Genomic DNA, 26,994 nt, shown 5'->3' on the forward strand with positions numbered 1-26,994 from the left:
ACGCAGTAGAACAAAGCGAGATCAGACATATGTAACAGGTAGTTCGAAGCGTAAGACCTCTGTCTGCGGGGCGAAACTCTCATTGTTAGGGTGGCAACAAGTAGGTCAGTGTCGGTATTTCAGGCCGCAGCGCCAGTGCCAGCTGACAAACCTGCAAACATCTCCGACTTCTCTACCGCAGGAACAGTACAGCTATTCCACCGCATAAGAGTTAATCGAGGTGTTTCAGGAAAGGGCACACTTAAGTGCAAGACAAATGACATACGACAGTGTCCGAATAATGTTGAAATACAACTGCTTTTGCCGTTTCCAGTTGTCGCGCACCAAGCAAGAGTCATTTGTTCCTCAAAGGATGTTTGCCCGTTCGCAGATTCGTCTGCTAGCGAGGCGTTTCTTTCCAAAGCACCGCGTAATATTTCACGATAAGTCCTACGATAGCCGATCGGGACGCGACACACGAAAATGCGTTTTATAGAACTTCATGTCTTCGAAAAAAGATTTGCTCTTGTTCCTTCTCTTCGTCGAATGGATGTAGTAGACGGTTGTCTTACGTGTTTCGAGACTGACGCATTCAGCCTTCTGCATCACAGAATTTGGTAACAGCTTCCTTGAGGTATTCGCGTTCCATTCAAATTGCTTGAATGTACGTATACTTCAAAGCTATGGAAGAACGATCTTCCTGTGTTGCGTTTTCTTTCGTATGACTTTGAATTCTTTTGTGGTCCATTTGATTTCGAAGACCATGTGGAGGCCAGCATCCAGTTTTTAGTTCACCCATCCGTGGATACAAGCAATTTATGATCCCTATGTCTCAATCGATTCAGCAGTTCTGCATTGAAAATGTAACAGATAGAGTTACTTTAGTATTTAATAATATTGGTACGGATGGTAGTATGGATTTTGGAACTAATGTGTGTCGATATGCACTGAAGAGCCAAAGAAACTGGTGCACGTGCCTAATATCGCATTGGGACCCCACGAGCAAGCATACGTGCCGCAGCATGACGTGGAATCGACGCGACTGAAGTTTGAAGTAGTGCTGGAGGGAAACGACACCATGAACTCTGCAGGGCTATCCGTAAATTCATAAGAACACGAGGGGGTGGAAATTCCTTCTGAACAGCACGTTGCAAGGCAACCCAGATATGCTCAACAGTGTTCATGTCTGGGGAGCCAGGTGGCCAGCAGGAGTGCTTCAACTCAGATGAGTGTTCCTGGAGCCACTCTGTAGCAATTCTGGACGTGTGGGATGTCGCATTGTACTGCTAGAACTGGCCAAGTCCGTCAGAATGAACGATAGACATGAATGGATGCAGCTAATCAGAGAGGTTGCGTACGTACATGTCAACTGTCCGTGTCGTATCGAGACTTATCAGGGGTCCCATACCGTTACAGAGCCTTCACCAGCTTGAACAGTCCCCTAATGACACGCAGGGTCCATGGATTTGTGAGGTTGTCCCCACACCCGTACACCTGCATCTGCTCGATCAATTTGAAACGACTAGGCAACATGTTTCCAGTCATCAACAGTCCAGTGTTGGTGTTGACGAACCCAGGCGAGGTGTAAAGCTTTGTGTCGTGCAGTCGTCAAGGGTACACGTGTGGGCCTTCAATGATGTTTCGTTGAATGGTTCGCACGCTGACTCTTGTTGATGGCCCAGCACTGAAATGTGCAGCGAATGGTTGCACATCGCTCACGTTGAACTATTCTCTTTAGTCGTTGTTGGTCACGTTCTTGTAGGATCTTTTTCCGGCTGCAGCGATGTCGGAGATTTAATGTTTTACCGGATTTTTTATATTCACGATACACTCGTGAAATGGTCGTACGGGAAAATCTGCACTTCATCGCTACCTCAGATATGCTGCGTCTCATCGCTCGTGCGCTGATTAGAACACCACATTCAAACTTACTTAAATCTTGATAACTTGTCACTGTAGCAGCAGTAACCGATCTAACAACTGCGCCAGACACTTGTTGTCTTACATGGGCGTTGCTGACCGCAGCGTCGTATCCTGCCTGTTTAAAATATCTCTGTATTCAAATACGGATGCCTGCAGCAGTTTCTATGGCGCTTCAGTGTGTAAAACTGTGATGTTGAATTACTGATACGACATATTATGCTCTTCCTTAAGGGATAATTCATTCTGTAGAATCAATTTGTTAATTAAAGTACTTGTGGCGTTCGCACTTTATCTTCTACCGTTTGTCTATGGTCCAAGCCATGTCCCCCTCACCTGCTCCTGTGCACATTTGGAATTCCATCGTGATAATTTACTTTACACTCCGTGATCTTCACGGACCACAGGCTTAATTCTGCAGCGCTTTTGCTATTTTATTTCTTATAATTTTCACAATATTACAGGGAAGGTCATATGTTGCAGTACCTAAGAGTCACACAGATAATGAAATAGTTTCAGCAGAATTCACATTCTCCAGCACATCAGCTCATAGATTGGCAGGTATTTTTTATGCACTATAGGTTGCAAATGGTAAGGAAATTTGACCTGCACAAGCCTAGTGTTATAAGGAAATGTTTAACACACAACTTTAGTTTGCCGTGCAGTATTCATGGTCACTTTTCAAACCTAAAATCTTTTAGTGTGTTTTCAGAATAGCCCATTTGTTGTGCTTGCAAGAGTTCTGCCACATGAAAAATATTATTGTTCAAGTCAGACTGCGTTCCCATCGGTCCAGCTTTAATGACTTTGGGGTAAATTCCATCGCGAACCGTATTCAGGAACTTTCATGAACATCTGGCTTTAAATTTTCAAAATGTGGTGGGCTTTCAATCTGACTGGAAAAGCTAGGAGACCAATGAAAGGATAGACTAAGATTCAAGGTCCCGTCGACAAAGCGCTCGTTGGAGTCGAAACACAAGCTTAGAATGGAAAGCGGAGGGTCTGCAGCGCCCTCTTCAAAGGTACCCTGCGGGAAACCGTTCCTCTGTTTCTAATCGGTTTATAGAATAAATGGAAATCCTGGATCCGGATGGTCGAACTGGGATTTGTACCTGCTCCTCTCGAAGGTAAGTCCAGCTCCTCAACCACTGCTGCACAGCAACTGTTTTGGCAGTCAGAATTAATTTAATGGAAATACGGAAAATTTAGCTCTGAATATCCTGATGGTGGCATAAAAAATTTAAAAGACGAAATAAATACTCTCGGTCTCAAAATATAAACCGTATAGCGTTCATCCATTTTAAAGCTGTCGATGACGTAAACAGTGTCTCCTTCTCCATTATTTAAAACTAATGTTTTACGGATTATAAAAACCGCTCACAGGTTCATCAGAATAACTTATTCACAGACAAAAGTACACCTAAAAATTAAAAAAAATCCTGGAACGTAGCTCAGTATTTTAACGCTAATACAAACGGCAATCAGAGCTTTCTCTGTATTTGTTTGCTTATTAAGGTATGTTTGACTTCGATCAAACAGATGCTTCCCGCCACAGTTTCATACGTCTCCAATATATTTACAGTTAGTTTTATACTTTATACCATACTTTATTCACGAATCACTTTATCATGCAAAAAAACAATGCAAGTACAATGAAACTGACTACGCAACTTGTTAGGTGATTCATAATGGTGCTAGCTTGTATACACTGCCTGGCAATATACAAATCTAACGCACCCAGAAGGGGAGTAAGAAATTAAATGAAACTTCGCTGGTTGAGAGAATATGAGCTGTTATAGTCATTTTGCCGATTAAAAAAAAAAAGGAGAAAATATTTACAAAGAACTTGGTAGTACACTCTCTGGCCTGGATGCTTGCACTGATTCGACTGTGAAGTGTCCAAGTCGTTGTATACTATCCTGGGGCAAGCTGTTGTTTGTGGTCTTTGGTATCTTGGATACTGGCACTGGCGAGGAGTTGACACCTGAGCTGTTACCGCGCATGTTCTATCGGGAATAGATCTGGCGATATTGTTGGCCGCGGAGATTCCTCAACATCAAACAAATAGTTCATAGAGATACGCGCCAAGTGTGGACGAGAGTTGTCCTGTTGAAAAATGGGGCAACGAGAGCTTACACATGACGACGCAGGATGCCCGTGATATACGGTTGTGTCATGAGAGTTTCCTCAGCCAGCATCATCTATGACCTGAAGTCTCATCCGATGGCTCCCCACACCAGGCCAACAGGAGTAACACCGCTGTGTCTCTCTAAAACCTTTAAAGAAACGCACTTTTCGCCACGATGGTCATGAAGCGTGGCACAGAAATGTGATCCGTCGATGAACATAATTTGACGGATGCCATTCGTCTGTAGTCCATGCTTCCCGATTACGGCACCTCTCCAAACGCATCCGCCTGCGTTGTAACATTTATGGCAGAATACACATGAGATGGTAATTCCCTGGTCTGCATGCTGCTAGCATCCTATCAGTAGTGAGAAATGACACAGAATGTTACTTGTTCTCAGACGGTCGGCGCAGATGTGAAAGGATTATGTTATATTATGTTAACCGGGGATCTAGAAACGACGGAGAGGCTCCGTCCCCGCCGCAGCCGCAGTGGTCCACAACCCCACAACGACTACCGCAGTCCACTTCACACCTCCGCCGCCCCACACCGAACCCAGGGTTATTGTGCGGTTCGGCCCCCGGTGGACCCCCCAGGGAACGTCTCACAACAGACGAGTGTAACCCCTATGTTCGCGTGCTAGAGTAATGGTGGTGTACGCGCACGTGGAGAACTTGTTTGCGCAACAATCGCCGACATAGTGTAGCTGAGGCGGAATAAGGGGAACCAGCCCGCATTTGCCGAGGCAGATGGAAAACGCCTAAAAACCGTCCACAGACTGGCCGGCTCACCGTACCTCGACACAAATCCGCCGGGCGGATTCGTGCCGGGGACCGGCGCTCCTTCCCGCCCGGAAAGCAGCGCGTTAAACAGCACGGCCAACAGGGCGGGCTGTGAAGGGATTACGATGTATTTGGTGCACGTTACAGCGATCTGCCTTGTGGCGGTCACACGTGATTGATTTGAACCTTGACGACCAGTACTCCTGCCCTCAAATTCCTGTGCAATCAATATGACAAAGTCCCACCCAAATGCCCCATAGATCTGGACGTGACCATTAGATTATTCATTACGTTCGATAGGTCCTGTAATTCTTCACCACTGTCGCTGAGGACAGAAATGCCGTGAGCTTATTACACTTTTATGATGGCGAGTTGCTGCTTGTAAATATTGATTTTTGCTTGCTATGTGATTTGAGTTAATAAGTCGACTGTTATGATTAGTTTTAGTAAAGTGAGTAATGTTATAGTGGTTCGAAAATCAGGGTGTGTAGCATTCGATAAGCTTAAATTAATGAAACAAAATTTTATTAGATGTTGCCTACACATACCATATGGAAGTCCAAATATATGTTTAAATAATCTGAGTACATAAATCTGAATAGGTGACCACAATTCATTACTGAAATGGACCTCGAGCGATTTGAAATTGACCCTGCTTATGTATGTTGGCACACGTAGGCACTAGGGTCTTTAATGTATACAGGAAAGCATCCATGCAGGTGCTTCTAATTTGATGTTTCTTCTGCAATTGTACAAAGTTTCGAACGATTCCGACAAATGGCAGAGACATAGCAAACCATCAAAATGGCGTCTACACGCTCGCTGCAAGTACCATGCTGTCACTGAATTCTTGTTTGCGAAAAGAAGAAACATGGTGAACATTTATAACCTTTTATGTGCAGTGTATAGTAATGATGAAGGTGATAGATGTATTGTTGGGTGTTGGGTAAAGAGATCTAAAGACTCAGGAAGTGCAGAGACTGAGCTGCATTGTCATTCACGTTCGTGACGTCCAATCACAACCGCTGCTACCGACAACGGGAATTTCGTAGACGCCGGCCGGGGTGGCCAAGCGGTTCTAGGCGCTTCAGTCAGGAACCGTGCGACCGCTACGGTCGCAAGTTCGAATCCTGCCTCGGGCGTGGATGTGTGTGATGTCCTTAGGTTAGTTAGGTTTAAGTCGTTCTATGTTCTAGGGGACTGATGACCTCAGTAGTTAAGTCCCATAGAGCTCAGAGCCATTTGAACCATTGGAACCCTATACCCCAGACCTGGCGCCCTTTGTTTTCCGTCTGTGGGGGCTAGTTTAGTATTTTCTACATCAGACACACTTTCAAGATGATGATGGTGTAATTCGTGCAGTGAAAACACGACTGCAAGCAGAGGAGAAGTGCTGTTACCAAAATGGAACTCATGCTCTTGCACAACGCTGAGGTAAAGCCATAGAACGTGATGGAAACTATGTAGAAAAATAGTGCATTTCCAATAAATACTTTTTTTATATTTTCATCAAATTCTAACTTTTAAGTATAAATTTATTCTGAGAATTACATCGAGGTGCATTATTTATTGAACAACCCCGTATAAAAATGAAAATAAAAAGACAAAATAAATAAAAAGACAATCCAAAAAACCTTTGAAGATGGGCGACGGATGAAGATCAAATATGGAATCACCACGGGTTAATGTAGTGAGCGCCCACCTGAGAAGCAGCGCCCCATCAGCAGGTGGATCATCAGTTGCGGCGTCGCTGTCGGTGGAATTGGTGGCGTCCCTGGAAACGAGCCCCACCTTGGCAGAGCTGTACATCAGACAACCGGCAGGGGCGGCGGGGGCCGCCGCACCCAGTAGGTTCATCTGCACGTCGAACACGTCGCTGGGCAGCCCCGACCGAGGCACCACGCAGTCCGCCTCGGGGATTGCCAGACTCACTGAGGCCGGTCTGAAAGCAGACAACATTACTCCCAGTATCCATCACTAACGCCAGTGGACTGCTCATGACTTGATGCCACTTAGCCCATTGTTATGGTCCATCCTGACACATGTGTAACCAAAGCACCGATCTACACTACTGGCCATTAAAATTGCTACACCAAGAAGAAATGGAGATGATAAACGAGTATTCATTGGACAAATATATTATACTATAACTGACATTTGATTACATTTCCACTCAATTTGGGTGCATAGATCCTGAGAAATTAGTACCCAGAACGAACACCTCTGGCAGTAATAACGGCCTTGATACGCCTGGGCATTGCGTCAGAGCTTGGATGCGGTGTACAGGTACAGCTGCCCATGCAGCTTCAACACCATACCACAGTTCGTCAAGAGTAGTGACTGGCGTATTGTGACGAGCCAGCTGCTCGGCCACCATTGACCAGAAGTTTTCAATTGGTCAGAGATCTGGAGAGTGTGCTGGCCAGGGCAGCAGTCGAACATTTTCTGTATCCACAAAGGCCCGTACAGGACCTGCAACATGTGGTCGTGCATTATCCTGCTGAAATGTAGGGTTTCACAGGGATCGAATGAAGGGTAGAGCCACTGGTCGTAACACATCTGAAATGTAACGCCCACTGTTCAAAGTGCCGTCAATACGAACAAGAGGTGACCGAGACGTGTAACCAGTGGCACCCCATACCATCACGCCGGGTCATACGCCAGTAAGGCGATGACGAATACACGCTTCCAATGTGCGTTCACCGCGATGGCGCCAAACACGGATGCAACCATCATGATGCTGTAAACAAAACCTGGATTCATCCGAAAAAAGGCGTTTTGCCATTCGTGTACCCAGGTTCGTCGTTGAGTACACCTTCGCAGGCGCTCCTGTCTGTGATGCAGCGTCAAGTGTAACCGCAGCCATGGTCTCCGAGCTGACAGCCCATGCTGCTGCAAACGTCGTCGAACTGTTCGTCCAAATGGTTGTTTTCTTGCAAACGTCCCCACCTGTTAGGCACCGAGACGTGGCTGCACGATCCCTTACAGACATGCGGATAAGATGCCTTTCATTTCGACTGCTAGTGATAAGAGGCCGTTGGGATCCAGCACGGCGTTCCGTATTACCCTCCTGAACCCACCGATTCCATATTCTGCTAACAGTCATTGGATCTCGACCAACGCGAGCAGCAATGTCGCGACACGGTAAACCGCAATCGCGATAGGTTACAATCCGACCTTTATCAAAGTCGGATACGTGATGGTACGCATTTCTCCTCCTTACACGAGGCATCACAACAACGTTTCACCAGACAACGCCGGTCAACTGCTGTTTGTGAATGAGAAATCGGCTGGAAACTTTCGTCATGTCAGCACGTTGTAGGTGTCGCCACCGGCGCCAACCTTGTGTGAATGCTCTGAAAAGCTAATCATTTGCATATCACAGCATCTTCTTCCTGTCGGTTAAATTTCGCGTCTGTAGCACGTCATCTTAGTGGTGTAGCAATTTTAATGGCCACTGTCGTATTACGTTACTGGCATGCCCAAACTACATGCTGGTGGATGTTGACATTAATAACGTTTTTCATTATTCGTAAAAGGGTTGAACAAAAACGTGAAAACACTGTGAGAAATACATGCTTGAACTTAAGTGCAGACGCTATCCAAGCCTGCAATTTGTGTTGTTGTATTTGACTACGAACAGTGCCTGTTCGTTGTCGTCAGTATGTGGCAGGTGTTTATCGTGGTCAGAACAGTGTTCTGTGTAGTTGTGAGCGCATTATGTCGGAGATAAGCGAATTCTAACGTGGGAAAGTTGTTGGCACTCTTATGTAGCTGCTTTCAAACCAAAGTAGCCGAAGTGTTTGGTGTTTCAAGAGGCATCGTATCAAAGATTTATACAGCACACAGGAAAAGCGAAAAAACATCATCTGCTAAGTCACAACATGGACGAACGTGGTGTTGAGTGATCGCGACATACGGTCACTGAGGAGTATTGTGTCGGGAAAGAAGTGGGCGACAGCTGAAAAAGTGATTGCAGAACTGAATGTCACACTCGTGAGTTCTGTCAGCACCAAAACAACACGAATGGAGCTTCAGTAGCTGGGAATTACAGGATGAGTTCGAATTCCAGAAAGAATCAGTGATGCAAATGCCCTAACAAGAAAACGTGGTACCAAAGCCGTAAAACGTTAACGAATTCCAGAAAGACTCAGTGATGCAAATGCCCTAACAAGAAAACGTGCTACCAAAGCCATAAAACGTTGACCGTGATGCAATAGAAGAATGTCATTTGGTCTGATGAGTATTGTTTCACACTGTTTCTAACTTCCAGGGGAGGTCACGTCCCAAGAGTGAAACATAGCGAGAGTTCGATGGTGATTTCCGCGGCCACATCGTGGAATTCCATGGGCCTCATGGGTACTCGGCAAGGTTGCATTACTGCCGAGGATTACGTGACCATTTTGGGTGATCAGGAACATCCCACGGTACAATTACAAATAACCTAAATTGGTACGATCACATAGATAATATTGTGGGTAGAGCAAACCAAAGACTGCGATTCATTGGCAGAACACTTAGAAGGTGCAGCAGATCTACTAAAGAGACTGCTTACACCATGCTTGTCCGGCCTATTCTGGCGTATTGCTGAGCGGTGTGGGACCCGCATCAGGTAGGACTCACGGATGCAATCGAAAACGTAGAAACAAGGGCAGCTCGTTTTGTATTATCGCGAAACAGGGGAGATAGTGTTACAGACATGATACGTAAATTGGAGTGGCAATCATTAAAACAAAGGCGTTTTTTATTGCGACGGCATCTTCTCATGAAATTTCAATCACCAGTTTTCTCCTCCGATTGCGAAAACATTCTGTTGGCACTCACCTACATGGGGAGAAATGATAATCACGATAAAATAAGAGAAATCAGGGCTCGCACAGAAAAATTTAAGTGCTCGTTTTTCCCGCGTGCCGTTCGAGAGTGGAAAGGTAGAGAGACAGCTTGAAGGTGGTTCATTGAACCCTCTGCCAGGCACTTCATTGTGATTAGCAGAGTAATCACGTAGATGTAGATGTACTATGGAGAGAAAGGTAGGTGATCGCTGTCCACCTGCATCATCGTTACATAAACTTGCCACTACTTTGCAGGACTAACGGTAAAAGAGTGCCTCGAAAACCATACAGTGCCTGTGTTTATCCATTCCAAGACGCCACGAAGCAATTTTGATACCCTAAGTTATTCCTAGACCGTATTGGGCAAGGTAATCTGCTGTGTTTTATGTGTTTCCATATTTTTGTTCACTCCCTCTACAGTTGGAACAGCGTACCCCTAACGAATGCGAGTTACCTGATAATCATATTAGCTGTCAAGCGTTTGTCCCGTTTCAATTGAAGTTATTGTGGTGAGCGGGAAAGGTCACAAAACTAAACGTGTATTAACTAGCACTTACAGAAGGCTAATGAAGCGGAAGCCATGTTCGGCTGCCATGGCCTGCAGCTGGCGGATATCTCCCTCGAAGAAACAGCCGAAGGTTCTGTGAATCCTGTCGTCTGCGCCGACCACCAACAGTGCGACCAGCATTCGGCGAGCGTTGTCGAGGGCCACTGGGTAGCGGCCGTCGGCGCACGCCAGGCCGGGGTACCCGCCGAAGCGAAGCTCCACTCCGCTGTAACATCCACCCGTAAAGTGGCAGGCATTATAGCACCATTGTCTAGCTCACGTTCAGTTTTATATCTGCAGCGAAATATAAGGAGCAGTAAAATGAAAATGAGAAAACGGTACCCACAAACCAGTCGCCTTTTATTTTATTCCTGAATTTTTATTCTCCGTTATCGGTTTATGGCTTAGTGATTCATCATCAGATGGTATATATTTATTGCATGTTTAGTGCATTGTGGGCTCGAGTAACTGTGACAGAATGTATAAACGAAACATGTGAGCACCGAATGTGGTGAGAATTATTCACGTTATGAGATCAATTTAGTTTCATCACTTACAGTTATTAGTACCTGTTGCTTCTTCCTAGGTCGGCACATTGTTTTTGGAAAACATAAGGTATGTTTTCAAGTGACGTTAATGTTTCACCACTTCACAAATTTCGCCACAGTTAAAAACTTTCGTAAATAAACCAAAGAGCATGATTAAATACATGTTGTAAGAGTTGTGTTGGGCCAGAGAGTTTCTTTGTTCAGTACTTGCATTGCACATCGGCAACACTAAGTATATGCCTACTTATGTTATATTAATTATCACAAAAATACGTATTAACATTACAAAATTCTCATTTGCTATTTACAAAATCTATAAAACAATTATTTTGGATGATATTTCATCCAATATTTTAGTGCTGAAATCAGGTCTGATATTTATTTTGATGTCTAATAAACATTGTTCATTACTTATGATATAAACATTAGAGCGGTGAATGAAGATTATTGTGTGTGTGTGTGTGTGTGTGTGCATGTGGGTGTATGTATACTAGAAGAAGAAAATGAAAGGTATGTGTGTGAGTGAGGTTTGATCCTTAGGTTGGTTAGTTTTTAAAGCTTAAACATTCTTTGAAATTTTCAAAAAATTAGTTGTTTGCTAAGTCAGTTTGTTCGTTTAAGACAGTATATTGTTGTGGATGAAAATCTCTAGTTGTTGTAGGATATCCATATTTATTTCTTTGTCTACAATGTGTAGAATATGTAACTTTGTTTTAACGTCTGTAGTTGAATGACAATTGTGTGTTAGGTGGGACGCAAAACTTGATTTATTTAAATTTTCGAAACAGAGTGCGCCTATGTGCTCTTTATATCGAATTGCAAAGTTTCTTCCTGTTTGCCGTCTGTAGTAATAGGAGCAAGTGTCACAAGTAAATTTTTTAATTAATTTATTTATTTATTTTATTTTATTTTTTTTTTTTTTTTTTTTTTTTTTTTGCCAAAACGGCCTTGCTGTGCTGGTACTGCGAACGGCTGAAAGCAAGGGGAAACTACGGCCGTAATTTTTCCCGAGGGCATGCAGCTTTACTGTATGATTAAATGATGATGGCGTCCTCTTGGGTAAAATATTCCGGAGGTAAAATAGTCCCCCATTCGGATCTCCGGGCGGGGACTACTCAAGAGGATGTCGTTATCAGGAGAAAGAAAACTGGCGTTCTACGGATCGGAGCGTGGAATGTCAGATCCCTTAATCGGGCAGGTAGGTTAGAAAATTTAAAAAGGGAAATGGATAGGTTAAAGTTAGATATTGTGGGAATTAGTGAAGTTCGGTGGCAGGAGGAACAAGACTTCTGGTCAGGTGACTACAGGGTTATAAACACAAAGTCAAATAGGGGTAATGCAGGAGTAGGTTTAATAATGAATAGGAAAATAGGAATGCGGGTAAGCTACTATAAACAGCATAGTGAACGCATTATTGTGGCCAAGATAGATACGAAGCCCACACCTACTGCAGTAGTACAAGTTTATATGCCAACTAGCTCTGCAGATGACGAAGAAATTGAAGAAATGTATGATGAAATAAAAGAAATTATTCAGATAGTGAAGGGAGACGAAAATTTAATAGTCATGGGTGACTGGAATTCGAGTGTAGGAAAAGGGAGAGAAGGAAACGTAGTAGGTGAATATGGATTGGGGCTAAGAAATGAAAGAGGAAGCCGCCTGATAGAATTTTGCACAGAGCTCAACTTAATCATAGCTAACACTTGGTTTAAGAATCATGATAGAAGGTTGTATACATGGAAGAACCCTGGAGATACTAAAAGGTATCAGATAGATTATATAATGGTAAGACAGAGATTTAGGAACCAGGTTTTAAATTGTAAGACATTTCCAGGGGCAGATGTGGACTCTGACCACAATCTATTGGTTATGACCTGTAGATTAAAACTGAAGAAACTGCAAAAAGGTGGGAATTTAAGGAGATGGGACCTGGATAAACTGAAAGAACCAGAGGTTGTACAGAGATTCAGGGAGAGCATAAGGGAACAATTGAAAGGAATGGGGGAAAGAAATACAGTAGAAGAAGAATGGGTAGCTCTGAGGGATGAAGTAGTGAAGGCAGCAGACGATCAAGTAGGTAAAAAGAAGAGGGTTAGTAGAAATCCTTGGGTAACAGAAGAAATATTGAATTTAATTGATGAAAGGAGAAAATATAAAAATGCAGAAAATGAAGCAGGCAAAAAGGAATACAAACGTCTCAAAAATGAGATCGACAGGAAGTGCAAAATGGCTAAGCAGGGATGGCTAGAGGACAAATGTAAGGATGTAGAGGCTTATCTCACTAGGGGTAAGATAGATACTGCCTACAGGAAAATTAAAGAGACCTTTGGAGATAAGAGAACCACATGTATGAACATCAAGAGCTCAGATGGAAACCCAGTTCTAAGCAAAGAAGGGAAAGCAGAAAGGTGGAAGGAGTATATAGAGGGTCTATACAAGGGCGATGCACTTGAGGACAATATTATGGAAATGGAAGAGGATGTAGATGAAGATGAAATGGGAGATACGATACTGCGTGAAGAGTTTGACAGAGCACTGAAGGACCTGATTCGAAACAAGGCCCCCGGAGTAGACAACATTCCATTGGAACTACTGACGGCCTTGGGAGAGCCAGTCCTGATAAAACTCTACCATCTGGTGAGCAAGATGTATGAAACAGGCGAAATAACCTCAGACTTCAAAAAGAATATAATAATTCCCATCCCAAAGAAAGCAGGTGTTGACAGATGTGAAAATTACCGAACAATCAGTTTAATAAGCCACAGCTGCAAAATACTAACACGAATTCTTTACAGACGAATGGAAAAACTAGTAGAAGCCGACCTCGGGGAAGATCAGTTTGGATTCCGTAGAAATACTGGAACACGTGAGGCAATACTGACCTTACGACTTATCTTAGAAGAAACATTAAGGAAAGGCAAACCTACGTTTCTAACATTTGTAGACTTAGAGAAAGCTTTTGACAATGTTGACTGGAATACTCTCTTTCAAATTCTAAAGGTGGCAGGGGTAAAATACAGGGAGCGAAAGGCTATTTACAACTTGTACAGAAACCAGATGGCAGTTATAAGAGTTGAGGGACATGAAAGGGAAGCAGTGGGTGGGAAGGTAGTAAGACAGGGTTGTAGCCTCTCCCCGATGTTATTCAATCTGTATATTGAGCAAGCAGTAAAGGAAACAAAAGAAAAATTTGGGGTAGGTATTAAAATCCATGGAGAAGAAATAAAAACTTTGAGGTTCGCCGATGACATTGTAATTCTGTCAGAGACAGCAAAGGACTTGGAAGAGCAGTTGAACGGAATGGATGGTGTCTTGAAGGGAGGATATAAGATGAACATCAACAAAAGCAAAACGAGGATAATGGAATGTAGTCGAGTTAAGTCGGGTGATGCTGAGGGTATTAGATTAGGAAATGAGACACTTAAAGTAGTAAAGGAGTTTTGCTATTTGGGGAGCAAAATAACTGATGATGGACGAAGTAGAGAGGATATAAAATGTAGACTGGCAATGGCAAGGAAAGCGTTTCTGAAGAAGAGAAATTTGTTAACATCGAGTATAGATTTAAGTGTCAGGAAGTTATTTCTGAAAGTATTTGTATGGAGTGTAGCCATGTATGGAAGTGAAACATGGAGGATAAATAGTTTGGACAAGAAGAGAATAGAAGCTTTTGAAATGTGGTGCTACAGAAGAATGCTGAAGATTAGATGGGTAGATCACATAACTAATGAGGAAGTATTGAATAGGATTGGGGAGAAGAGAAGTTTGTGGCACAACTTGACCAGAAGAAGGGATCGGTTGGTAGGACATGTTCTGAGGCATCAAGGGATCACCAATTTAGTATTGGAGGGCAGCGTGGAGGGTAAAAATCATAGGTGGAGACCAAGAGATGAATACACTAAGCAGATTCAGAAGGATGTAGGTTGCAGTAGGTACTGGGAGATGAAGAAGCTTGCACAGGATAGAGTAGCATGGAGAGCTGCATCAAACCCGTCTCAGGACTGAAGACCACAACAACAACAACAGTCTACTGACTGGTTCGATGCGGCCCGCCACGAATTCCTTTCCTGTGCTAACCTCTTCATCTCAGAGTAGCCTTGTTGCAGCCTACGTCCTCAATTATTTGCTTGACGTATTCCAGTCTCTGTCTTCCTCTACAGTTTTTGCCCTCTACAGCTCCCTCTAGTACCATGGAAGTCATTCCCTCATGTCTTAGCAGATGTCCTATCATCCTGTCCCTTCTCCTTATCAGTGTTTTCCACATATTCCTTTCCTCTCCGATTCTGCGTAGAACCTCCTCATTCCTTACCTTATCAGTCCACCTAATTTTCAACATTCGTCATAGCACCACATCTCAAATGCCTCGATTCTCTTCTGTTCCGGTTTTCCCACAGTCCATGTTTCACTGCTGTACTCCAGACGTATATCCTCAGAAATTTCTTCCTCAAATTAAGGCCGGTATTTGATATTAGTAGACTTCTCTTGGCCAGAAATGCCTTTTTTGCCATAGCGAGTCTGCTTTTGATGTCCTCCTTGCTCCGTCCGTCATTGGTTATTTTACTGCCTAGGTAGCAGAATTCCTTAACTTCATTGACTTCGTGACCATCAATCCTGATGTTAAGTTTCTCGCTGTTCTCATTTCTACTACTTCTCATTACCTTCGTCTTTCTCCGATTTAGTCTCAAACCACACTGTGTACTCATTAGACTGTTCATTCCGTTCAGCAGATCATTTAATTCTTGTTCACTTTCACTCAGGATAGCAATGTCATCAGCGAATCGTATCATTGATATCCTTTCACCTCGTATTTTAATTCCACTCCTGCACCTTTCTTTTATTTCCATCATTGCTTCCTCGATGTACAGATTGAAGAGTAGGGGCGAAAGGCTACAGCCTTGTCTTACACCCTACTTAATACGAGCACTTCGTTCTTGATCGTCCACTCTTATTATTCCCTCTTGGTTGTTTACATTTTGTATATGACCCGTCTCTCCCTATAGCTTACCCCAACTTTTTTCAGAATCTCGAACAACTTGCACCATTTTATATTGTCGAACGCTTTTTCCAGGTCGACAAATCCTATGAAAGTGTCTTGATTTTTCTTTAGCCTTGCTTCCATTATTAGCCGTAACGTCAGAATTGCCTCTCTCGTCCCTTTACTTTTCCTAAAGCCAAAGTGATCATCACCTAGCGCATACTCAATTTTCTTTTCCACTCTTCTGTATATTATTCTTGTAAGCAGCTTCGATGCATGAGCTGTTAAGCTGATTGTGCGATAATTCTCGCACTTGTCAGCTCTTGTTATTTTATGTGTACCATATTTGTGAAAAGGTGTGATGATTAAGTATTAAAACTATTTTGTTTTGGATTTTGTTTGTGTGGAAAATTATTTTGATTTGTGTACTTTACACAGTTCTGAAATTTGATATGACATGTTACGAAGGAAAGACATTGATATGTATTTAGTTTCTTCTGCTATTGAGAACTGCGTTGTTGATGCTGTTTTCATCTTTTAATCTAATTTGTTAACTATGGGTTATTGAAAAGTGTCGTTGTGAGTTGTTGTTTTTAAAATGTTTAGTTCTTTGAATTTTACATCAGGTTCAGCATGAATTTTGTTTACATGGTTGAGTGATGACCTAAAAAGTGCTAATTTGTTTTGATTTGGGTGGCATGTCTTATTTATAATGACACTTGGTGTGGTGGGTTTCCCGTAAATTTGGAAGTTATGTTTGTTGTTGTGAATGGTTATGTTTAGGTCAAGAAAATTAATTCCATGTTGCGTTCGGTGCGCAGTTATAAAATGTTCTTTGTACTGTATATTTTTAAGTTTCTCATCCAAGCTTTCTTTTTCAGAGATTGACCCATTATATAGTATCGAGGTGTCGTAAACATGACGTTGGTAATAAATGATTTTGTCTTTTGCTACTTTGTTTGTTTTAATAAATTTGGTTTCTGAGTCATTAATATAGATGCTGACTAATAGGCCATCTAAGATACTGCCCATGAGAGACAGAAGGAAAAACGTAAGTAAAATGTTCGTTACTTCAATCTTAATTGTCATAAATGTTAATTCATTTATCCCACTGTAAGAAAAGTCGGTCGATGCCTTCATGGGTAAATGTTTGCCGCTACGTGCGAAACCATGATTTTACCCAGGTGTGCACCTCTCTGTCCGTAACAAATCCACGGCCGCCGACGTCTTTCTTCAGAGCTCCAAAAACACGGAAATCGCCTGCGAAGAGATAGTAATTGTACTGAGGATGTGCAAAGGCATCCCAGCGAAACTCCTGCAGGGTATTCGAATCAACAGGCACACCATCTGGAAATTCATAATGACCTTTTCTTCCACTGAAATGCCCCGTTGCTCATCGATTTCCTGGAACACGATGCGATAGTTAGCGCGCAGCGCTATGCGGAAATTTTGTGAAAACTGAAGTGGGCCATCAAGTCCAGTGTCCCAGGAATGTTTGCGTCTTCATTCTGCATCAAGTTTCGACTACGCTGTAGGAATTTCGCTAGAAAGCCCTTACACACCCTTCACACAAGTCCGATATATCCCTATGAGATTTCCATGTATTTTGGAGCCCTGAAGAAAGACATCAGTGGGCGTCGTTTTCTTTCGGACGAAGAGATGCACACCTGGGCACAGTCATGGTTCCGTAGGCAATCACGCACATTTTTCCGTGAAGGTGTTGACCGCCTTTGACCGACCGTCTTATCTCACCGTGGGATAATTGTAGTATCGGTTATGGCGATTACTTTAGAAATAATAAACGGCTTACTTATTTTTTCAATCGTTTTCATTTGGCTGCCTCTTATAGTTTACGACATTACAGGGCAAAGGTGTGAATAAATTCATACATCATATTTATCAGCAGCAGAGACAAGTGAGAAGATTACAGAGAAGCCGCTAGCGATGTGCTACACAGTCCAATATGTAAAGTGTATTAAAAAATCAGCTGGAGACTGTAAAATGAAAATCGCTGAAAAGATTTGCAATGTTATTGCCTGCGTAAGAAGACGTGGTCCCTGTAAGCACATCGAGGGTCGCAAACTCACCGGAGAACAGCCATGCGATGACGGAAAGAATATGTGCACCCGTCAACCGTCCACTGCACTCAGTCGTGCTGGAAAAAGTGAACTGAAGGCTCAAAAGAAGATCAAAGGGGTAGTTCGTTTCTTGACAGCAGAAGTGCTGGGAATGGTTATTCACCAGAGAATGGCACAAGTGTACAGAGAGCCCTGCACATCCCTACGGAGAGCCCTGCACATCCGTTGCAAGGGTTAAGAGGTGGCACAAGCGATTTGAGGACGGACGGATGTCGCTATGTTGTTGCCAGATTATGCACGATCTGGAACGCCACACCCCGTTACCGATCCATTTGTACAGCGGGTGGATGTCCTCATTATTGAAGACAGGCGAGTTACAGTAGTAGCCATTGCCGGAGAGTTCGGACTGATCATGGTAAGTGTTCACGCAAACACTGAGAACAGAATGAAATTTCGCAAAGTAGTGCGACCAATGGGTGTCTTACAGTCTTCAGCCAGCACAGGAAACGTGTGGAATGGGTCCCTCTATTGAACATTTGCAAGGCTGTTATAAAGAAGGCGATGAGGTCCTTTCGTGAGTGGTTGCTGGAGGTGGGACATGGTGTCATCACTTCAAACCTGTGTCAAAACGACAAAGTCTCCAGTGGGAGCATGAAATGTCTCCGCGACACAAAAATTTCAGGGCTCTCCTCACAAGTGCGTTAATGGTTATGCTCACCTTCTTCGGAGAAAAGGACCCGTTCGTATCAACTGCTGCTTGGGACAATGCTGAACACGCAGCGATACTCACAAATATTGACCATCCTCCACAAACCGATCAAATAGAAACAACAGGAGTAGCTCACCAGGATGGTCATTCTGATCCAAGAGAATACAAGGACCCCACACAAAAAAACCAGTCAAGCAGCCCTTACAGACATTCAAATGGGAGTTCATCAGTCATTCGTCACTCCGTCCGGACCTGTCACCCTGCGGTTTACGCCATTTTTGGTAAGGTGAAGAAAGCTCTGAGAGGCAAACGATTCACCTCGTGCGCGGACGCCAAGCAGTACGTTCTGAACTGGTTCACAACACAGAGTCAGAAATTTTACTAGCCAGTGGATAAAGTGCTTCAACAGTGGTGGGCAATACTTTCAAATAAAGGTGCACGTTTGTGTTTACAGACCTCTGGTTCCTTTTTTTTACATTCTTCTTACGGGGTGACAATTATTGAACTATGAAAAAAACGTAACTTAGTTGCAAACTACTACGTGCACACACTTTATTCAACATGTAAGCGTCACTACAGATATTCGGATTTGGGTTATGACTTGTTTGATATGCCTGCCATCATTGGTGATGATGTGGCGCAGACGAGTGGCTAAATACTTCATGACCCGCTTAAGTGTCGGAACATTGATGCTGTCTGTGACCTCCTGGAAGACTGTTTTCTGCTCAGCAGTGGTTTTGGGGTTATTGCTGTACGTCTTGTCTTTAAAATAGTCCCATAAAAAGGAGTCGCATGTGTTCAAATCCGGAGAATATGACGGCTAATCGAGACCTCTGGGTACCCCAGAGCCGGAATGCGGTCCCCAAAGTGCTCCTCCAGGACATCAAACACTCCCCTCTTCGATGGGGTCTAGCTCCGTCCTGCATGAACCACATCTTGTCGAAATCAGGGTCATTTTGGATAATGGGGATGAAATCACTTTCAAAACCCTTCACGTACCGTTCGATACTCACTGCTCCATCAAGGAATATCGCACCGATTATTCCTTGACTGAACACGGTCCACAACACAGTCGTCCATTGAGACTACTTGCTCACGAAATGCGGATCCTCAGTCACCCAAATGCGCCAATTTTGCATTTTTGACGACCTCATCCTAATGAAAGTGAGCTTAGCCGTTAAAACGAACAATTCATGCGCATACTAATTCCATGGTTTTGTGGTCTGGGCCATATTCGAACCCGAGTTCTCACCAACTGAAATCGATTCTCATCTGACCAGGCCACGGTTTTCCAGTCATCTAGGGTCCAGCCGATATGGTCACGAGCCCAAGAGAGATGCTACAAGCGATGTCGTGCTGTTAGCAAAGGCACTCGCGTCTGTCGCCTGCTGCCATTGTCCATTAACGCCATAATTTCGCCGCACTGTCCTAACAGATACGTTTATCGTACGTCCCTCACTCGTTTCTGTGGTTATTTCACGCGGTATTACTTGTCTGTTGGCAGTAACAACTCTATACAAACGCCAGTTCTCTCGGTATTACTTGTCTGTTGGCAGTAACAACTCTATACAAACGCCAGTCCTCTCGGTATTACTTGTCTGTTGGCACTAACAACTCTATACAAACGCCAGTCCTCTCGGTTTTTAGGTGAAGGCCACTGCGTCGTCCGTGGTGAGAGATAATGCCTGAAATTTGGCATTATGGGCACACTCTTGACACGGTGGATCTCTGAATATTGAATTCCCTAACGAGTTGCGAAATGCAGTGCCCCGTCCCTCTAGCTCCAAGTACTATTCCGCGTTCAACATCTGTTAATTCACGTTATGTGGCCATAATCATGTAGGAAACATTTTCACACGAATCACCTGAGTACAAACAACAGCTCCGCCAATCCACTGCCCTTTTATACCTTGTGTACTCGACACTACCGCCATCTGTATATGTACATATCGCTATCCCATGAGTTCTGTTACCTCAATGCATTACCGGGTCCAAACATTTAGGCACTGTATAATATGCACGCATTAAAGCCATTTTGAGGATATTGTTATTTCTTCGGTTGCAGAGTTTTGTAACGAGTAAAATTGTGCGTATTCTTGAAAAGAGTTACATAGATTTTCGGTGGTTTAGCCACATTTCATCGATCGTGCACCCTGTTGTAGCCTGACACGGATGGAAGCCTTTCTACCATGCAACATTTGAAACTTCTTTATTTAAATGAGTGTGGCTGTACTTAAGTTGCTGAATGACTGAGACCCACAATATCCTAGCGCAACGCAATCTGACTGCTCAAAAAAAGATAACCTGACTTCAGATAATTAATTCAAAAGAATAGCCCTGACTAAAAGGAAATCCTAACAATAACCTATACATTTCATTAAGCACTTACCTAACAAAAATCTTCATTACGCGAACTACTGCAATACAGCGAGCGTCAATACTGCCAGCTGAATAAAAGATTCTAACTACTAAAGCCACTAACTACTAATAGGCATGTGGTTAGCAAAGGAAAGATTTTGTTGCAAACCAAATAGTGTAATATTTTTTACCTTAATAACGTGACGTCCATTTCAGACACGAATATAAATCGTCATTGACATCTAGTACAAAGGTATATAATCAAGAATAATATTCAATCTCCAAGTCGAACATGTACAGATCGTTAGCCTACGCTAACACTTCAGAGCTCTACCCTCCATCAATGCTAACTTCTCACATTTAACATCCATCACTGCTGGCCGTTCACATCCAACTGCCCAACGGTATTTCCATCACCGCTGGCGACTAACTTCCAACTGCCCAACACTAGTGGCGATTAACTTCCAACGAGTCCAACCAGCCACAGCGTCTCTTATAAATAAGCGCAGTCAGAGATCCAATGCAAAGCGCTACACAGTGCTGTCAACACAGAAGCAGCGCACTTACACATTGTATTCCTTTAACGTTTTAGCAAATTTCGCTGTCTCGGTAATGGAAATCTATTTCAAAATGTTTAACAGGCAACTGGTTTTTGATAATATTTCTCCTTAATCTGATCTCTTGTGCTGATTATTGCTGTGTAGTAGAATTATAATGCAGCAAATAGACTATTAAATACAGTACTGACAAATTTTCCTCGATTGTAGCGCTTTTAAATTTGAATACAATATTTGTCCTAGGCACATCACCATGTTGTACCTTGGAACAGTTTTTCACACTTGGAAAAATCTTACTTTTGCAGAGTAAATTTTGTAATTTTCGAAAAAGAATGCAGCACACATAAAATGAACACTATCCTTTAAAAATGGAATAAGAAAATATGTTAAACTTCTATTACATGGCTGGCTAGAGGCGAAAGACTGTAATGTGTTCCAAGGTAGAACTCTCTGCCCTACGTACAGGACGTTTCAAAGTCTTTGCATCACATCTACATCTATATCTACATTTACATCTACATCGACACTCTGCAGATCATATCTAAGTGACTGGCAAAGGGTTCATCGAACCACCTTCACAATAATTTTCTATTATTCCACTGTCGAACAGCGCGCAGAAAGAACGAACTCCCGTATCTTTCCGTGCAAGCTCTGGTTTCCCTTCTTTTATTATGATGCACGTTTATCCCTATGTATGCCGGCGTCAACAAAATATTTTCGCATGCGGAGGAGAGAGTTGGTGATTGAAATTTCGTGAGAAGATCCCGCCGCATCGAGAGACGCCTTTATTTGAACGATGTCCGCCCCTTATCCTATATTATGTCCGTGATACTCTCTCTCCTATTTCTCGACGACACAAAACGTGCTGCTCTTCTTTTAACCTTCTCGATGCACTCTGTTAATCCTGTCTGGTAGCGATCCTACCCAGCGCAGCAGCACACCAAAGGAGGACGGAAAAGCTTAATGCAGGAGGTCTCTTCAGTAGATATATTGCATCTTCTAAGTTTTCTGGCAATAAATCGCAGTCTTTGTTCGCCTTCCCCACTACATTTTCTACGTGTTCTTTCCAACTTAAGTTGTTCATAATTCTACTTAATAAGTGTTTAGTTGAATTTACGGCCTTTAGATTTGATTGATTTATTGTCTAACCGAAGTTTAACGGATTCCTTTCAGCACTCATCTGGATGACCTCATACTTTTCGTTATTTAGGGTCAACTACCAATTTCTCCACTGTACGTATATCTTTTATAAATTGTTTTGCAGTTCGTTTCGCTCTTCTGATGGCTTTAATACACGATAAACGACAGCATCATCTGCAAACAACGTAAGACGACTGCTCAGAATGTCTCCTAAACCGTTTATATAAATCAGGAACTTTTCGTCAGTTACTAAGAACTGTTACCTCTCTGACAGGAAATCACGAATCCAGGGCTTGTGAGGCCAAAAGCCTTCTGGAAATCTAGAAATGCGGAATCAGTTTGAATCCTTTGTCAATAGCACTCAACAATTCGTGTGGGTAAAGAGTTAGTTGTGTTTCACAAGAACAATGTTTTCTAAATACGTGTTGACTGTGTGTCAGTAGAACGCTCTCTTTTAGGTAATTCATAATGTTCGAACACAAAAATGTTCCAAAATACTTCTGAATGTGGGCGTTAATGATATGGGCTACAATTTAGTGGATTTCTCCTACTGCCTTTCTTGAATATTTGTGTGACCTGTGCAGCCTTCCAGTCTTTGGGTACGGATCTTTCGTGAATGTGTCTAAGTGGAAAAAAGATTTTTTGGAAGAGAAGCAGGAACTTCAATTTTATTGGGACACAGGTAACTGGATTACAGGCAACCCACAGGGCACACTCACACACCACAGAGTGCCTTCGCGTTTTGCAATAGGTTCTGATGTTTTCTTATCAGTTTAATAAGGGAATAGTCTATAATATTCGACTTTATACAGGGTGAGGCAGCTAAGTCACAAACCGCTTGTATCTCTCCAACCGTAATAGATACAAAGATGCCGTTTGGACAGTGAATTGTTGGGACAGGGGCTACTTCAATACATCACGTTTCGTATTTACGCTATTTTATATTTTATTACAGAGATATGAGGCCATCTTTGGTTTCTTTAAATGGAACTCTATGTTAAATTTTAGCGTAACATGATGGTCTTAAAAAGCCGGTTTAAAATATGTGTATATCATAATATTTAGGCGAATAGTTTTTGAGACACAAATATGTTCTCGTATCGTGTTTGTCCTTCGAAGCGGCGTTGTCCAATGCGACCTTTCCTCTTGTGTAGAGTACGTGGTAAACGTCGCGAGTACGTCCTTATACAAACACGCCCCTTTACCCGACAATAGGAATACGTTTTGCGGATATTTTGCGTAAAAATTAACTGATGATATCGCGCAAATATTATTCAGTTATTTAACAACTGTGATACTAAAGTAGTAGAGAACACAAGATGTTAATACATTTTAAGTAACAGAAATACAAGTGTAACTGAAGAGACCCTTATTGGTCACAAATATTTCGTACGTATTTGTTTTTTATTTGAAAATATTTACTATTGATCACAATACGAAGCAATACACACAAAGATGCAAAATACATACTGTACTTGATACAAAACTTTACTGAAGCATGTGCTCAAAATTCTTCCCCTCTGATGCAATGCAAATTTGTTCAAAAATGGTTCAAATGGCTCTGAGCACTATGGGACAACTTCTGAGGTCATCAGTCCCCTAGAACTTAGAGCTACTTAAACCTAACGACATCACACACATCCATGCCCGAGGCAGGATTCGGACCTGCGACCGTAGCGGTCGCGCGGTTCCAGACTGTAGCGCCTAGAACCGCTCGGTCACTCCGGCCGGCTGCAAATTTGTAGTCGCCGTTCGAATGATTTGTTAACGGCTGCGAGGGTGTCACGTGAGATATCAGCGCACGCTTCGATGATACGTTGCTTCATATCGTCTGGCGTAGTTGGTATTTGAGCATACACTCTGTTTGATTGCTCCCCACAGAAAAAAATCAAGAGGGGTCAAATCCGGAGACCGGGCTGTCCACTTCACTACAGCACGTCGTCCTATACAACAATCCCGGAAATTTCATTTAACAGCTCTGTTGCCACACGGGAAGAGTGAGCAGGACAGCCGTCATGTCGGAACCACATGCACTGACGCGTAGTTCGTGGTACATCTTCCAGCAAAATGGGCAGAACGTTTCGTAGGAACTGTCATTTAGTAACCCGGAATGACGTACGGCCCCACAATGACATTTCCGACGATGCCGCACCACACGTTAGCACTCCACGGTTGCTGATACTGTACCTGTCGAAGCCAATGAGGGTTCTCTATTCACCAGTAACGCATATTATGCAAATTCACATTACCGTGGTTGGTGAAAGTCGCTTCGTCAGTAAAAAGTACCCGTTGAAAAAACGTTGGATCATCTTGTAGGCGCCGGCCGAAGTGGCCGTGCGGTTAAAGGCGCTGCAGTCTGGAACCGCAAGACCGCTACGGTCGCAGGTTCGAATCCTGCCTCGGGCATGGATGTTTGTGATGCCCTTAGGTTAGTTAGGTTTACCTAGTTCTAAGTTCTAGGGGACTAATGACCTCAGCAGTTGAGTCCCATAGTGCTCAGAGCCATTTGAACCATCTTGTAGGCGCTGCAGAGTAAACTGGCAAAATTCCTGGCGCTGTTCGAAATCCACACCGGAGAGTGCTTGATATAACGAGAGGTGAAACGGGTGAACTCTACGCCGCTGCAGTAAGCGTAGAACACTTCTCTGACTTCACATTCCGAAGCGATACGTCGCGATGAAACAGTAGATTCGTTAAGCACCAACGTTAGAACGCCCTCTTCATGTACCTCGCCAGTTGTAGTTTTCTGCCTTGTCCTCTGTATGGCATTCCATGTTCCCGATTCAAATTGTTTCTTGCAAATACGTGCAATAAGTTGGCGCGTAGGATGCTCACGATCAGGATACAGCTCTCCTTATCGCTTTATTGCTCTAACAGCATTTCTTCTGCTTTCACAATACACAAGAAGCATATCTGTGGTGTCACCGCCAGACACCACACTTGCTAGGTGGTAGCTTAAATCGGCCACGGTCCATTTAGTACATGTCGGACCCGCGTGTCGCCACTGTGTGATCGCAGACCGAGCGCCACCACAAGGCAGGTCTCGAGATACGGGATAGCACTCGCCCCAGTTGTACGACGACTTTGCTAGCGACTACACTGACGAAGCCTTTCTCTCATTTGCCGAGAGACAGTTAGAATAGCCTTCAGCTAAGTCCATGGCTACGACCTAGCAAGGCGCCATTAACCGTATCTGAAGATAGTCTTATTTGTATTATCAAGAGCGATGTACCACAAGGATAGAATAAAGTATTCGAGGAGCTGCATACTTTTCTTATTAGAATTCACTACTTATCCTGTTCCAGAATTCACGCCCGTCTGCGTTAGATAGCGTGTATTTAGGCCGCCTCTATCTACAAGGTGTTGGCACATTTACCAACACATCAATATCTAACTTTTCTTCGTTGGTGTACATGTCTGATCCAAGAAACTGTGACGGAAATGCGATGTCTCATTACCCCAGCAGCACATTTATACCCTTCTCTCCAGCTACCTCGTGTGTCACTTTGTGACGTTATCGAGAATCAGGAAAAATACGCCTTACCTGTTAAGTTCCAACCGGCCTGTGTGGCTGTGCGGTTCTAGGCGCTTCAGTCTGGAAGCGCGTGACCGCTACGGTCGCAGGTTCGAATCCTGCCTCGGGCATGGATGTGTGTGATGTCCTTAGGTTAGTTAGGTTTAAGTAGTTCTAAGTTCTAGGGGACTGATGAGCACAGATGTTAAGTCCCATAGTGCTCAAAGCCATTTGAACCATTTGTTAAGTTCCTCAGTGGTCAACAGGAAAGGTCGCATTAGACAACGCCGCTTCGAAGGACGAACACGATACGAGAACATATCTGTGTCTCAAAAACTATCTGCCTAAATATTATGATAGACACATAAACAGCGACTGAGGTATAAAGTTTGTTAAATAATAATTCCTCATATTGGGTTCAACATCAATATACAGAAATAAAAATTTACAATAGATTGAGCTGACAATAGTTACCTTTCCTTTTGTACAAAACTATGATTTGGCTTTCCATTCCTGAGGTCAAAAGAAAAAAAATTACAGGCTGAACTTATTTCCATGTGTGCCCAGTCAACGCTGCCTCATGAAGATTAACGTACGCATACAACTGGAAAGCATTAAAATAAATCCATTTAGTGCCGAAAAGCAACTTTTAGCAGTACTTCCATAGCTCTCATGGATATGGAAATACACTTCCCTAATGGCAGCAAATATCCAAGAAGGAATGTTCTGACCACGTTGAAGTAATGACGACATACTCAGAGGGGCCGGTACAACAGCGCAGAGCGCAGATTCAGCAGCGTGACTGAGACAGTAATACTTAAGGCCAGCGTTACGGTGAGTGAGTCAGCAACGCTTGCGAACCTTTCACGTCTCTTTATATTCAGCGGCCACGTAAGACCCCTACAGCTGTGATACACTGTCGCTCCTTCC

General features: G+C 43.2%; 1 protein-coding gene across 1 annotated transcript in view; it reads right to left on the reverse strand.

Annotated features, from left to right (window-relative positions):
• The window catches only part of LOC126418808 (uncharacterized), an 85,495-nt gene that overhangs the window by 6,440 nt on the left and 52,061 nt on the right, over positions 1-26,994 (reverse strand). Inside the window, exons 3-4 of the mRNA XM_050085745.1 lie at positions 10,199-10,414; positions 6,512-6,751 (exon numbers count right to left, since the gene is read on the reverse strand). Coding sequence (XP_049941702.1) covers positions 6,512-6,751; positions 10,199-10,414 — 456 coding nt within the window. The remainder of the gene's footprint in view (positions 1-6,511; positions 6,752-10,198; positions 10,415-26,994) is intronic.

Source organism: Schistocerca serialis, chromosome 9 (genome assembly GCF_023864345.2).
Source record: "Schistocerca serialis cubense isolate TAMUIC-IGC-003099 chromosome 9, iqSchSeri2.2, whole genome shotgun sequence".
NCBI classification, from domain to species: Eukaryota; Metazoa; Arthropoda; class Insecta; order Orthoptera; family Acrididae; genus Schistocerca; species Schistocerca serialis.